Source organism: Sapajus apella, unplaced genomic scaffold (genome assembly GCF_009761245.1).
Source record: "Sapajus apella isolate SASKATOON/1434 unplaced genomic scaffold, GSC_monkey_1.0 scaffold33, whole genome shotgun sequence".
Classification (NCBI taxonomy): domain Eukaryota; kingdom Metazoa; phylum Chordata; class Mammalia; order Primates; family Cebidae; genus Sapajus; species Sapajus apella.
This window is the reverse complement of record NW_022436973.1, coordinates 21,003,462-21,019,021: the sequence shown is the minus strand read 5'-3', so window position 1 is coordinate 21,019,021 and position 15,560 is coordinate 21,003,462. Positions and strand designations below refer to the sequence as shown.

General features: G+C 47.0%; 1 protein-coding gene across 6 annotated transcripts in view; it reads right to left on the bottom strand.

Annotated features, from left to right (window-relative positions):
• Positions 1 to 1,391: 1,391 nt before the first annotated feature.
• SLC23A2 (solute carrier family 23 member 2) overlaps positions 1,392 to 15,560 on the bottom strand; it is a 138,305-nt gene continuing 124,136 nt past the window's right edge. For 5 of the 6 annotated variants that reach the window (XM_032295491.1, XM_032295492.1, XM_032295493.1 and 2 more), the window contains 4 exons: positions 11,674 to 11,803; positions 10,842 to 10,979; positions 8,194 to 8,289; positions 1,392 to 6,216 (listed from right to left, as the gene is read on the bottom strand). In XM_032295491.1, the coding sequence (XP_032151382.1) occupies positions 5,981 to 6,216; positions 8,194 to 8,289; positions 10,842 to 10,979; positions 11,674 to 11,803 (600 nt within the window). In that variant the 3' untranslated portion in view covers positions 1,392 to 5,980. Of the gene's footprint in view, positions 6,217 to 8,193; positions 8,290 to 10,841; positions 10,980 to 11,673; positions 11,877 to 15,560 lie in introns of all 6 variants that reach the window. The other variant, XR_004274143.1, reaches the window with a different exon arrangement.

Sequence of the window (15,560 nt, the reverse complement as noted above, 5' to 3'; positions counted from 1 at the left end):
GCTGGGCATGGTGTCCCATGCCTGTAATCCCAGCTACTGGGGAGGCTGAGGCAGGAGAATCACTTGAACATGGGAGGTGGATGTTGCAGCGAGCCAAGATTGTGCCATTGCACTCCAGCCTGGGCAACAAGAGTGAAATTCCGTCTCAAAAAAGAAAAAAAAAAATCTCAATGTTTTAAGGAAGTTTATGAATTTGTGTTGGGCAGCTTTCAAAGCCATCCTGGGCCGCATGTGACCTGTGGGCAGCGGGTTGGACAAGTTTGCTCTAAGTGAAAGCACACATCTAATCACCCCTGGACCCGTTATACCCTAACCCCACCAGGGAGCCATGCTCGGGGCAGAACGGAGCTGCTCTCAGTCTCCCACAACTCAGCATTTCCTGGCCCAGTCTGAATACTCAGCCTGAAAGTGGGCATGGCTGCTGAGACCCTCTCTGGTCATCACTCCCAAAATGTCTTCCACCTCCAGACGTGTTACTGTAAGAACAGACTCGGAATTTCACCCCCAAAGTCCAGCATGGGTGCACTCTATAACTTTTGAGGCCTCTGGGACTGTACTTCCTCCTCCCACATCCTCACAAGAGTCCTGCCCGTATCTCTGGTTCTCTGGGAACAAGGACTGATTGTGCCTTTCCTCCAGCTGTCATTGATCAGTCTGTCGGGCACCAGACGATGACGCTCATGAACTTATCGAACTGAATTTCTTACCAGTTGATTCCTTCCCTTAGGTGATGACTTTTAATTAATTACTATCAGCTTTCCGTACCTGAGGCTTCTGTATCCTTGGATTCAACTGAAGATTGAAAATAAAAAACAATTAAAAAACACAATAAAAATGTAAATATAGAAATAACACAGTACAAGTATTATATAGCGTTTGTGTTGTATCTGATAAGTCATTTAGAGATGATTTAAAGAATACAGGAAGATATGCAGAGGTTAGATCCAAATATTATATACCATTTTATTTTTTTGAGACAGAGTCTCATTCTGTCAGCTAGACTGGAGTGCAGTGGTGCAATCACGGCTCACTGTAGCCTCAAACTCCTGGGCTCAAGCAATCCTCCCACCTCAGCCTCCCAAGCAGCTGGGACCACAGGCATGCACCACCATGTGTGCCTAATATTTTTTAGATAAGGGGTGTCTCACTATATTGCCTAGGCTGGTCTTGAACTCGTGGGCTCAAGTGATTCTCCCGCCTTGGCCTCCCAAAGTGCTGAGATTACAGATCTGAGCTGCTGTGCCTGACCCATTTTGCCATTTTATATCAGAGACTTGAGTAGCCTCAGACTGTGATATCCGAGGAGGTCCTGGAAGCAATCCCCTACAGATTCTGAGGGACGACTCCTTTCTTAAAGAGTAGCCCCAGAAGGAGGCACGTGAAGAGAAAAACTGTGTCCAGGAGAGCTTTTATTTGTACGGAACAGTTTTAAAAATACAGAATAAAATAGCTTTATCTCTACTATTATTCACAACATCTGGTCCAAATATTACATATTTTTAAAATACTTAAACGTTTAATGAAGCCATGTTAGAAAAACAATATGAAAATTTTTTAAAAACTCCGTAAAAGAATTACACATCTCAAAAAACAACCCCACCCGAAATACCCTCAGTATGCAAAATAAAAATAAAAACCAAACAAACAAAACCCCAGAAAGGTATATATAGCCAAAGTCAGTCACAAAACTCAAGGAAAATATAGGCATCCCCACTGTTTTAAGAACAGTCAGAAATTTATTAAGGTGTCAAATGAAGATTGTTACTAACAGAAAAGGAGAGTCATTTGAGCCGTAAGACAGCAACGCGGGAAAGGGCGTCCCAAGTGCCTGGAAACACGCACAGCAATGTTAAGGATGCGGATGGTAGGGTGATGCTGAAACACTGTCAACACCAACCAGAAAGGACAGGAATGTCTGCGAGGCTGCTGAAAAGAGACCCCCAACGCTAATGTGCTTTATGGGCAGATGGTGAACGCTGGCAAAACTGGGCGGCCTTCTTGCACTACTCACGTTCTGACTGCAGGAGGGGCAGAGGGTGGTCCATGTCCTAGTCCCTGTGTCTAAGTCATGAGGGGACAGAGTACCACAGGCAGCACGTGAGTCCTTGGGCTCTTTTCTAAAGCCAAGGGGAGGCTCCCCGGAGAAGCGAGCTTTGTGAATGCTCAGGCCGGAGCTGCATATTAGTGTGGCATGCACCAGGTGTGGCTGGGCGTGCACAGCTGGCATCCAGTGACAGCCATGCCGGGCCTGTGCCTGTAGCGAGTGTATACCCCATGCATGGCCACCCCCCTGGAGGCTGCTTCTTCTCTGGCCAGATGGGTTCTGGAATGAGGCTTCTGCTATTGCTCCATATTCACCTTCGATCTGGCCTGGCCACTCCCATGGCATCTGTATTACTGAAGATGAGACTTGCCAACTTTAAGTCTAAGTTGCTAGTACCAATGTTTCAGCAGGGACATGAATGAAAGAAATCACAACTTAGCTCATGGTCATAAAATACACGTATGGGTAAATAAAGTATACACACATACTAGAGATTCATCAATGGAGAAATTCTATCATCACATGACATTGTCATGAAAATTATATCATTCCCTCCCTGGAAAACTGTGGCTATTATCCTGGGTAGAAATGTTATTTTACTATATGGAAATACTGCAATATTCATGCATAAACCAAGTTATCATCATGAAAGTCAGTATTCTACAGTATAAAGTAAAACCTGTGTGCGAATTTGTTACCATGAAAATGGGAAACCATCAGGACCCATGAGGCTTCATTCTGGCTGGCATGGTTAAGCTACTTCTCCTGCCTTGATCAATCCCAAGAAACCAACTATAAGTTAGCATGTGAAATCCTCTTTAAAGATTCTGAAAGTAAATGTATCAGTGAATCTACATTTAACTCCCTAATGAGAATGAGAATCGCTTACAAAGACTAGAGTCACTTCCCATTATCTGTGAAGCAGTGGTGGGGGCTCCCCACCCCCCACTGTGAATATGGCATCACCTCCTGTCTGTATTAACACTATCTACTTTTCATGTTGGGATTGCCAACACAAATACTTCCTTTTAAGGACCAGGCAGGTGACCTGGGAAGGTGGTGGTGGGTAGGTGGTCTCTGCGGAAACTTGAGACTGACTGGCCCGCAAGGACATTCACATCTAATATATTTTAGAACGCTCTACAGGCAAAACAAAGTACAGGTGGTGGTTCAAGGCCCCAGCAATGCAGGCCAGTGGTGAGATGGGCAGTGTCACAACACAGACCGTGTGTGGCCACTGTGTCCCCCAATACCTCCCCTTCAGGTATGTGCTTAAACCCAAGAAGCAGATGAATACATTCTTTTTCTTTCAATTACAAATTTTCCTTCCGTAGCATATTTTCCAGCAGGATAATCACTTCCTAAAATGGTGTGTGTGTGTTACATGTTCAAGTTTATTAGTCATTAGGGGACGTCAATCACTCAGGGCTGTGCAGAAAGTACCAGATTCAGCAGGGGCATCTTTGCCCTCTTTGCTCCTCACCTCCTATCCCCTTACCCTCCTCGGACAGAATATCAGTTGGCCCCAGTGGAATAAGAAGAGCGGGAAACCCTCATTCCAACAGGAGTTGAAAGTGTAGGGCTTCCTTCCACACGTGAAGGCTCGCAGAGGGCACCCCACACATTCACGGAGTTGAAGCCTCCCGATAAAACCCGACCCAAGGAGGGGCCTCAGAAGGGGGTGGGTTTCTGGATGACTGAAGCACACACCCTGAGTGTTATGCAGTGGAAGACACCCAATCAAGCTGAAGAGGTGCTCCTGGATCACCGATGGCTCTCAGGCTTTTATTTGGGTATTTGGTCCTTCTGCTCACCTGGAGAGCTAGAAAATTGCAAATCTCTGGGATGTTTAGCAATTTTCCCCATTTTTCAGAGCAGAGAAACTGGAGATGTTGAGCAAAATCCAAATAGAAGGAACTGAGAGCAACTCAGGGCAGGAGGGCTGCCAGCCTCGAGGGTGTCCCAAGGCAAGAGGGATGGAAACTTTGAGTCAGTGTGCTTTTAAAGTATGCATCAAATACACATTTAAGAAAACATACAAAATTAGATGTAATTTAGCATCTAAGTTCTTTACTTAATCTGCAGTTAAGATTTTGGCAAAACAAAGCAGTGGCTCCAAGGTGTTCTTGCCAGAATCAACCTTGAAGCCCTGAACTTCCAGGAGTGAAGTGGCTACAGTGACGTAGCAATGCTGCAAAGACAGCGCCGCAGCACTGCAGGGCTGAGCCAGCCTGGGGCCGAGGGGGACCGGAATGCACCGTGTGGACACCAGGCTGCTGAGAACCACGCCCTGCCACTGGACACAGGGGACAGGCAGCCACACAGCCAACCAGGGCTTGACTAGGTCAACGGCACTGAAGATGAGCCCCCTCATGAAGCGAGGGCACTGCTTCTTATCTCAGGCTTTTTCCTTTGCTGAAAAGCTTCAAACCAAACCAACAGGAGTCATTTCTCAGAAAGGATTTAGTGTTATTAATTAGAACTCTCTTAACAGAGAGGGAGCCTGTTGGCTGCTTTTCTTACCTCCTTCGGCCACCACTCTCACCGGTAAAATCAAGATCTAATGGATGTGCAACATGGCAACCCACGGGGAGTCTCCTTAAGCCACGACTGCCAGAAATAACTTGCAACAGAAGCACGGGTGTGCGGGGCCGGCTGGGCCAACAGACCATTCCACGTGGCGGCTCTGCGTGTTACCCCCTCCAGCCTCCCTTCTTCACAAAACAAATTCACGTATAACTTGACCCATGGTTTCTGGGCTCTGGTCCAGTAGTCAGTTTTGATAAATAGATTAGGCATTACAGTATTTACACTTTCATGGTATCAAGCAATACAAAACACAACCACAACAATGGTTACTGGCCTTCAAAAGCCATTACAATAAGCTTCCCTGATGGTGTCCACAGCTTTACAAATGCTGGTTCTTTTCTTGATGGGGGGAAGGGTGGAGTGGGGGACAAGGAACAGGGATGCAAGGAAAGAGGGTCACATGGAAAACACTGATTTCCAAAATCTGCTACAGTCAATAACATTAAATAGGAATAAAACCTTGTAATTATAGACGCGCGCAACAATAACATCCACATGACGGCAGAGCCAAGACGCCCATCAGCTGTCTGACTGGTGCCTTGTGCGGCACTCCATACTCATCACACCGGCCAAGAGTGACAAATGCCAGATAAGGTGTCTCAGCCACTAGTGAAGTGAAAAGAGGCCAGTGTGCACGTGCTGGCCCAACCAGGGCCAGGGTGGCCAGGAGAAGGTGCAGCCAAGAATCAGATATTGGCTTCAGGGTCCTTTCCTTTCCCCTCCAATGCCCCAAACAGATGTTCATTCAACATCTGTGCAGACCTTAGCCACAGCCAGAGCTGGGCACAGGACAGCCACACCATTGTTTTCAGGTCAACAGCCTCCTCCTCCAGGAGATTAGGGACAACAGACTCATATTAGGCCAGTCGGTCATGACAGTGTGAGGATACTGGTACCCCTTGGTCAGAGGAGGTCTCTGCGGGCACAGACCAGGGTCAGATGATAAGGAAGCAGGTCCGGGGCCTCGGGGAGAAAGAGAAAGCCCCTGGACCCTGGAGGCGGCTTATAGGAAAGCTGGCCCTGGGTGGTGGAAGGGAACTGAAGCAAGGAATCGCTGCAGATTTTAAATGCCCACTCCCCAGGGAGAACTGGAACTTCAAATCTAGTGACCACGGTCAGCAATGGACACTCTCAAAGGGCAAGGGGTCAAGGGATTAAATAAGGAGATAGGCGAGACACCGTATCAGGCACCATCATCCCCACAGCAGAAAAGTGATTCAGTCTGTCTTAGCTCTGGGGCGCAGAATGTAAATGTAGATATACAAACATGTATTTTACTTCTTGTTACCCAGCAAGGAACTACGGATACATGCCTCACTGCGGCTGGGCCACAGGGCACAGCGAAGGCTATCCTGTGGCCTGGGAGTCTTCGTCTGAACTCCGGCTGTTGTCACTTTTCCTCAGGCCTTTCCACCATGTGTAGCCCACGAAAGTTGGGCTGATGGGTAAGTAGCTGAAGCATCTGTACTTTTTAATAATGTTCATGCCAAATGGCAAATTGTAGGACTCCATGCCATCGAGAGATTTGTTCCCTTTGCCCACACCCTTCTTCCATTTCCTGATTCCTCTTTCCTCTGGAGTACCTGTCACACACATCCCAAGATAAAACAAAGGAATGCTTTGTTTAGCAGCTCTACCGAGAATGAAACTCCCGTTTCATATAACACACACACACACACACACACACACGTGCCATCCCACAGATAAAACCTGCCCAGAGCAAAGAACACCTGAGGAGTTGAAGGTGCTCAGCTATCCAGGTGCCCAAACCAGAAGTCTAAGAAGCACTAGCCCCTCCACGTCCCTCATTCAATCAATCACCTAATGGCCTTCCGACCTCCCTATGCTTCTATATGACCCATTTTCTCAATTTTCACTGTTGGGGTCCGGCCCAGGACATGTTATTGCTTTTCTGGTTCATTCTATCTGTCTCCCAACTGGTTATCTAGTCTTCTGGCTCATCACCCCCTGCCCCAAGTCTGTTCAAAAAATACTTTTGTAGGCTGGGGGAGGGGGCTCACACCTGTAATCCCAATATTTTGGGAGGCCGAGGTGAAAGCACCACGTGAGGTCAGGAGTTCAAGACAAGCCCAGCCAACATGGTGAAACCCCAACTCTTCTCAAAATAAAAAAATTAGCCAAGTGTGGGTGTGCATGCTCGTAATCTTAACTACCTAAGAGGCTGAGACAAGAGAATTGCTTGAATCCGGGGAGCAGAGGCTGCAGTGAGCTGTGATCATGCCACTGCACTCCAGCCTGGGCAAAAAGCAAGACTTGTCTTAAAATAAACAAACAAAAAAACCTCTCTAAAAAGTAAATCTGAGTCAAAAAAAAAAAAAAAAAATCTCAAATCTGAGTTTGCAAAACAGGGCTGAGTCTTTATTGTATCACACAATTCCTTCATCAACCAGTCACTGCACAGTCACCCCGTCTGGATAGACCCACACTTCATGCTGCTTTGCTCCATTATAGCATGGTGCTGTGGGGGGACACACAGGTCATGTGCCTGTCATGCTCCTGTGGGGACGAATGCCCACCGGCTGGAAACTCCTGGCCACTCTGCGCCCTGACAGATGGGTCAGGGAGAAAGCTCTGAGTACACAGGACTCTGCAAGGAAGCTCAGGATGTTTTTATATCTAAGCTGTGCTCTCTCATCCATCTTTCGGAAATAAAGCTGACTTTAATTTCCATCAGCCTGACTGTTGCGCCCCTCTCTCAATTCCCACTGGCTTAGGAGAAAGAGGGTGGTCCTTATGGACTCTCTTAAATCCAGTGCCTTCCATCTCTTCATGTGTGTGTTTCCTTCTGCCTTGGTTTCCCCAGCAATCTCTTGATCGAGGATTTTTATGGAGATGGGTTGTTTCAAGGGGGAAATCTCAATAAAACCTTCAAGCCTAAGAATAAGTATCACCCTTCCTTGAAGGCAGGGAAATCTACCAGTATATCCATGGCAGCATTTTACAATGGTCCACAGCAGCCACCTCCAAGGCAGGATGCACATAACATCCTAGTCTGTCACCCCAAGCTCAGCACGGAATGTATCCATAAATAGGGATCATGGGTTTGGAGAGGCAGATGCCTCCAGGCACCTCTCATCAATGATCCTGGACCCCTAATCTCAGCCTTCGCCCATGGTCTTCTACTGCCTTTTGGTCTTAGTTGGCTGGAAGCCTACCTTAGGAATGACTCATTTAAAGGACAGGCTCCCCACATGGAAGTGGCGCAGGCTGTTCCCATCGGTCTCAGATCAGATGAAAGCCACACTGTGGGTCCTTGGCCTGGGCTGTGCCCACCCCACTGCCATCTCACCACACACAGGGAGCTCACCTGCTATCTCCCAAAAGTCATTCAGTAGGAGAAACAAAATTAATCAGTTTATTTAGCAAAAAACGGATTCATACATGGAGGCCGAGAGTGCCATCACACTGTTTTAGAAAACAGTTATAACCAGTGATGGCTTTGAACTCATTTACTCTTCCTGTTTCCCATTTCTATTTGGCAAAAAAGTAACTCATATGTAAAAAAAAAAAAAAAAGTGTGTTTGATATATACCACGTACCTGGAATGGTGTTATCCAGGATAAATGCCACACAGCCCCCTACAAACATAGCCGTCGTGAGAAGGACGTTCAACACTTGATCGATTCCTGTTATCCCTAGAAAGAGAACACAGACATAAAGGTCAGTGCCACAGCAGGGGAGAGCCTGACTTGGGAAGGGGCAATGGTGTGGGCAGAACTCCGCCAATCAAAGCAGTGCAGGAAAGTGTGAATTTCTTAGTTGTGCACGTGTAGATGAATTTTTGCCAGTAATGTTTTAAACTATGATGAATACTTTCAACAGTAATCCAAAGGTATCTCCATAAGGAGAATTATCAACAGTGGTGCATGAAACGTGAATCTAACAGAATGGCATTCTCCCTACAAGGAATTGTGAAGCCACAGGGATGTAGTCTGTGGATAAAAAATTCAAAATTAAAAAAAGGTAGTCATAAGGCTGAGAAAAAATTACAAAGTGAAGAAGATGACGACAAAATTATTTCTGGTGCCTGCAATCATACAAGAGTTTCCTGTATCCTGAGTTACCAATAAGTGCTTAGCTGCTTTTAATCAGGAGCAACTGGATTTATAAAGATGTCCTTCCATGAATATGACATATTAAATGTAAAAAGTGGCAAGAATACCATTTATCCACACATTTTCCATACTGAAGATCAAACGATCCTCAACAGAAAACCACAGGCACTGGTGAGGATGTGGAGAAACAGGAACCCTTGTACATAGATAGCAAAACGGTGTGGCCGCCATGAAAAGGTTTTGCAGTTCCTCAAAAGGTTAAAAATAGAAGTACCAAATGACCCAGCAATTCCACTCTTAGGTATATACCCAGGAGAAATGAAAACAAGTACTTGAATATGTCTCACATTGATTATTCATGAATTAACGTATTTGTGAAATTGCCTACACTAAAATTTATTTGTAAACCAAAAATGAATGCCCTTGGTGCCTTCATGGGCATACCGAGCAGTGAAAAATCTAAGCTATGCCACACACGTTCCCAGCTGATGTCAAATGAGCTGACGAGCTGCCTTGTTCTAGCCTCCTCCCGTAAACAAGAGTCCTTTTTGCAGACAATTTAGTGCCCTGTCTGTCATGCTGTGTGTTTTCTGCTGGCAATCTCAGTGTTTAAAATGTCAGCCAAGTGATGTGAAGTGCTCCCTGACGTTCCTGCGCATGAGGCGGCTGTGGTGTTTTAGAGAAGATTCATCCCGGCGCAAGCGTAGCACTGCTGGTTGTGTTTCCCCAGCAATGGTTCAGTATTTGCTAATACTGTTTGTGGCGACTCTACGGAACATAACTTCATGAATAATGAGACCTGACTGTACTTGTACATCAACATTCACAATAGCCAAAAGGTGGAAACATCCCAAATGTCCATTAGTGGATGAAGGGATAAACAAATTATGGTATATACACACAATGGAATATTATCTAGTCATAAAAAAGGAATGAGGCCAGGCATGGTGTCTCACACCTGTAATCCCAGCACTTTGGGAGGCCAAGGCAGGAAGATCACTTGAGGTCAGGAGTCTGAGACTAGCCTGGCCAATATGGTGAAACCCTGTCTCTACTAAAAACATAAAAGTTAGCTGGGTGTGGTGGTGGGTACCTGCTATCCCAACTACTTGGGAGGCTGAGGCATGAGAATCGCTTGAACCCAGAAGGCGGAGGTTGCAGTGAGCCAAGATCATGCCCAGGCCTGCACTCCAGCCTGGGTGACGAAGCGAGACTCCGTTTCATAAAAGGGAATGAAGTACTGCTACATGCTACGACATGGATGGATCTTGAAAACATGCTAAGGGAAAGACGCCAGACACGAAAAGCCACATATTGTGACTCCATTTACATGAAATACCTAGAATAGACTGTGAATCCACAGGAACAGAAAGCACACCGGTGGCTGCCAGGGACTGGGGGCAGGGGGTGATGAGGATTTACTGCTTAACGAATTTGGGGGTTTATTTTGGGGTAACGAAATGTTTTGGAAACTGGACAGAGGTGATGGTTGCACAACACTGTACTAGATGCCACCAAACTGCTTACTTTAAAGTGGCTAAGTTTGTTAGATGAATTTCACCCACAAAAAGTATATATATAAACAAATGGTCCTCAATTCTGCACTGGCTGAGATATTACCAGCAGCAATGGTTGTGCCTTGAGATGGTTCCTCCTTTCTACATTCTTCCATCACATTGCAGTATTAAAAGGGGGAGTTAAAAAGGTTAATTTTGAATGCACAAGCCACATGGTTTTGCTCTGAGGATTTAATAGGATAGGCATAAAATCATAGAAAAATGTGTTCAAAGTCTATGAGGTTGAGTTTCAAAAAAAATTATATTAACAGAGCATCCGTCTATTAAGATAGACTAATGTCATCAAAAGGATTTACAGAGAGGCATTCTCCTTCAGGAGAGGGTCCCGGTGAAAAACAGACCTTAGTAGCCATGACCATCACATGAACACGCCAGCCGGAAGCCCACAGGGCTTCCAGGTAACTGCTGAAAAGTGAGACTCATGAGAAATGCATGTACAAATCTCCATAACAGTTCCTGAAGGTCCAAAGTCCTCTCCAATGGGCAAAGAGCCACGCGTGGACTGGTGGCCGTGGTTCCAGCTCCCACTCCAAGATGCAAAGCCCATTTCCTTACCTGTGACAAGAGGGTTCTGTCTGAGGTAACTCGGAAGGACGAGTCCAAAGAAGATCGAAAATCCAAGCACAAAGAGGTTGCGGGAAGAATTCAAATCAATGAACTGCAGGTTAGAGAGGCCAACAGCTGTGATCATTCCTGGAGAAAAACACACCAGACCACAAGCTCCAGCACCACTGCAGTGTGGACAGCAGACTGCTCAGGGCAGGTAAGGGCAGGCTCCCCGGCGCCCCTTCTCTGTCCAGCAGAAACCAATGAGACCAGTGCAGGGACAGGAAGGGGGACGTGTGGGGTTGGACTGTGGCCACCCTGGGCTCTGAGCCAAATGACTCTTGGCCTAAGCACTATTTGGGCTCACACGGGAGCATAAACACCATGTGGCATTCTGTCAAGTAGAGAACTAAGGACATTGGTTCCCTCTCTATACAAGCATTTTGATTAAACAGGGAGACCTACCCAAATATCTGGAGCATGTCTGGTTATTACAGCTAAATGGCGCAGAGATCAAATCAGGGTCCCACTGTAAAAACGGTCAGTTTTAAGTCGCCCATTCAGAGGGATGGTATTTGAGTTAAATCGGTCAGAAATACTAAAGAGATTAGATTTAATCTAAATATTCATAGCACAGTAAGATCTTATTGTTGGTTTCATCTTTAGCATAAATTCAACTCAGGGGGTGATATAAAGTTTTCATTTTTTGAAGGCATATCCTTTGTTATTTTAAAATATAAATTTATCATTATCTTCTTACTGAAGGGAGTCAGCAAAAACACCAGGATCCCGATTAAAAATCCATAAAAGTAAAGGAAAAAGCCAGAGAGGGGAGTTTTACCAAAGAGTGTGCAGAAAAGGGCTCCCAGCACAGGATCTGGAAGGGAGGCGAAGAGGGCGCTGAACTTCCCGATCATGCCGAGGGCGAGCATGAGGGCCGCTCCGCACTGTATCACGCGGCGGCTGCCGACCTGCAGGGCACACAGGAGGCCGGGAAACAGGGACTGATCTCCATGCCGCATCACCATAAATAACCCAAGAACCCTGAGGAGAGATACCCATGGCCTGGCTTGCGACCTTCCCCTTCTCCTCAGCAGACTCGTCTCACCTCCACTGTGGGGACCCTGAGGGTCATCCTCGGCGTCTCCACGCCCTGGTGATGCTCCCTGCACTCAGGCCCTGGGGCTCCACTGCCCTGGCACAGTCATCATGGGTGGGGATGACCCTGTGTCTCGAATGCAAAGGCCACACTTTGCCCCTGCCTACCCCCTGGGTTCCCAGCACCACACATCACCAAAGTGACCTTCCCCGAAGCACTTCAGCCTCAATGCCAATTTCCCCACACCAGAAATCAGACCAAACCCCCAGACATTTCTGGAACCTCCTCTCCTGATGGTGCAATTCCCATGAGAGGTGGCAATGAGAAGGGGCTACGGGTGAGGACATCTGGAGCCTGATGGCAGGCTCTTCTCCCAGCCCGCCTCTGACTCTATGGTTGGGCAGACCCATAGCCTCTAGGATGGATCTCGGGATCTTCATCTTGGTGATGCACAAGACTTGTGGTTTTGCTTTGCGAACTGGGACCTGCATAAAACCGCCTGAATGGTAGCTGGCACATACTGAGCCATCTGAGAGCCACCCACCTGGGCCTGGCTGCCTCTGGCTTTTCTGCACCCACTCGTCCTCCATGCTGCCATGGAGTGACCTTTCTAACACATGGAACTGGGGAGATCGGTCCCCTGCTTGCATTCCTCTGGTACTCATGAAATAAAACCCATTTCTCAGGCTCTTTCCAAGCATTCCAGGAAGACCTGGGCCTGTCTACCTGGACATCTTTCGCTGCGGCCCCTTCCTAGCAGATCCCAGACACAACCTTTTAACATCACCCAAATGCTCCACAGAAAAGCATCCCCTGACACCAGGACTCTTCCCCCATTATAGGCTCCCACGGCACCACGTAGGGCGTTATCTGCTACTGCTGATCTCTGCCTCCCAGCAGCTTCTGTCTAGCCTGCTGTCACCCGGACAGTGGGAGGTGGCACTGGCATCTGGCTCAAGAATCCTGCACTGTGGGCCCCTACTGTGTGCTGCCTCTTCTAGGAAAACACCCTGAGGATGTAAATTGGGTAAAGGAGGTTTCAGAGTGTTTGGGGGAATGTCCACAAGGCTTTATGTATGACCCCAGTGAGAAGCAGAAGAGGGCTGCTTAAATTTTAAGTAAAAATGAGATGAAATTTTAAATGCAATTCCCCCTGTATACTGGCCGCATCTCAAATGCCCACCAGGCATACGTGGCTGGTGCAGCTGTGTGTGACATGTTGACCACTGCACAGAACTCTCAAAGGACCACGGTCAGCTGGTCAAGCATAAGCATCAGAGCCTGGTCTGAGGCTGTGCACGTGAGAGACGGCCGTCCACGTGAGAGACGGCCGTTCAGCTGGGCTCAGTCACTGTCCCACTGTCCCTAGCCTGCCCCCCTCCTCACCCCACAGAGGGCAGGGAAGCAATGGAAAAGATCACTCAAACTGACAAATCAAGCAAAAGTGACTCATGCTTGGCTGTTAATATGCAATAACGACGGCTTTCATTCACGAATGGCTCCATCTTCAGCAAGCATTTTTGAGGAACTACTATGTGACCAGCACTTGTTAGACTGGGGCAGGTGAATGAAAGATGAGTAAGTCACAAGCTTGATTAAATAATCTCACGGCTATATTGTTCTGCTGTGGGGGAGCCCAGCAGCAGGGAAAAGAAAATCTGAAAATTTAGGGCGGGTTGTTGGAGATGGTGCTGGGGGGTGAGTAAGAGTTTGCTGGAGGAAGAACATCCAGGCAGCCTATGTGAAGACTCCCAGCAGGGTCAGGCACGCCTGTTAGGTATGAGGGGCTGAACTGGCCCCAGGGATACCTGAAACTAAATCTGACACAAAAGTGACATCTGAAAGACTGATCTGCCTTTGATGCTGTCAAAAATACAAGCAGCAACTAAGCCATTCTTCCATTCAATGAATATTGCCCAAGTACCTATTGTGTTTTATTCTAACTACCAGAGATAGAGCCCTAAAACCCCAGCCCTCCTGCTGCTTCCCCAGGACTTTGTGTCCCCTCTCACAGGACCCATTCCCTGGAATCTCCTTGGTTCCTCCCTCGTGAACTGTGGCTCTACCTCTAAGTCCTTGGAAAAATAGACCCTAGGTGTATGGTTTTCCAAAGTCTTACACAGTGGTGCAGAATGCGGCAAAGAGAAATGAGCAAAGAGATTTGACAGCCAGGGAGATAGTACTTGCTCTGTTCCTAGAAATAAACTACAATAATGATAACGATGAACCTAGCTGGTCCAGGCAGGGAGGCACTCAGGTGCCATCATTCCTTCATGCAATATTGATATTTATGAAGCACCCACTCTGCCAGGCTACTGTTCTAGACACTTGGGATACATCAGCTCATTAAAAAGTGTTGGCAAGGTAACTTGTCAGAATAAGCTAGCACCATTCAAATTTTAATAAAAAGAATGATTTCCCAAACCACCTTGGTGGTCATGTTATATGATGATGTGTTTTAAAGGGGTACAGAAAGAGGAGGCTTGTTAAACTGTCTTCCGCTAAGAGTCCCATCTTCTACAACACTTTTACTCCTACAATTAGGTATCCTTTAATTGGTTCCATGATCGCCACTTCCTTTGCCTCAGATACCAACAACCACAGATGCTCAAGTCCCTGATATAAAATGATATAGTATTTCCATGTAGCCTACATACATCCTCCCATATACCTATTTATTTACTTATTTATTTTTATCTGAGACAGAGTCTCGCTGTCACCCAGGTTGGAGTACAGAGGCATGATCTCAGCTCACTCAGCTCACTGCAACCTCCACCTCCTGGGTTCAAGCTGTTCTCCTGCCTCAGCTTTCCAAGTAGCTGGGATTACAGATGCCTGCCACCATGCCTGGCTAATTTTTGTGTTTTTAGTAGAGATGGGGTTTCACCATGTTGGCCGGCTGGTCTCAAACTCCTGACCTCAGGTGATCTGCCTACCTTGGCCTCTCAAAGTGCTGGGATTACAGCTGTGAGCCACGGCGCCCAGCCAACATCCTCCTATATACTTTAAATTATCTCGATATTACTTACAATACTTAATACAATGTAATTGCTCTGTAAATCGTTGTCAGACTGCACTGTTCAGGGAATAATAACAACAACAAAAAGTCTGTACATGCTCACGCAGAACAGTGCAGAAACAAACAACATTGGTTCAGAAACAATATTTTTGAATTGAAGTTGGTAGAACCCACAGATGCAGAGGGCTGGCTATCTTATTTGGGATTTGAGATTAGTTATATGGCTGTAAGCTCACGGCAGCAAACTGGCTAAAGAGTGGCATGGCTTAGGCCCCATTCCGTGCCCACAAGATCATTTCCTAATCTCCCTGTGTTCAGCACTCGCTTCTCACTGTGGGCAGCAATAGAGCCCGCAGGATGGCACTGGAGGAAGTGCCCCTCAGGCAACCTTCCCTCACCTGCCCCATACCAGGAACAACAGGCAGATGGGGCCACTGGTACACCTGAGGCTGAGCTCTGGCAGGGCCCTGTCAACTTAGGGAAACCAACAAATAAGCCAGGCATGCAGGTGCATGCACAGCGGCTCCCTCGCACCTGGATTTGCAGTCAAGATTAATCAAACTTAGTATCTGGTTTCTCTTTGCCTGGTTACAGATCTTACATGGCAAGG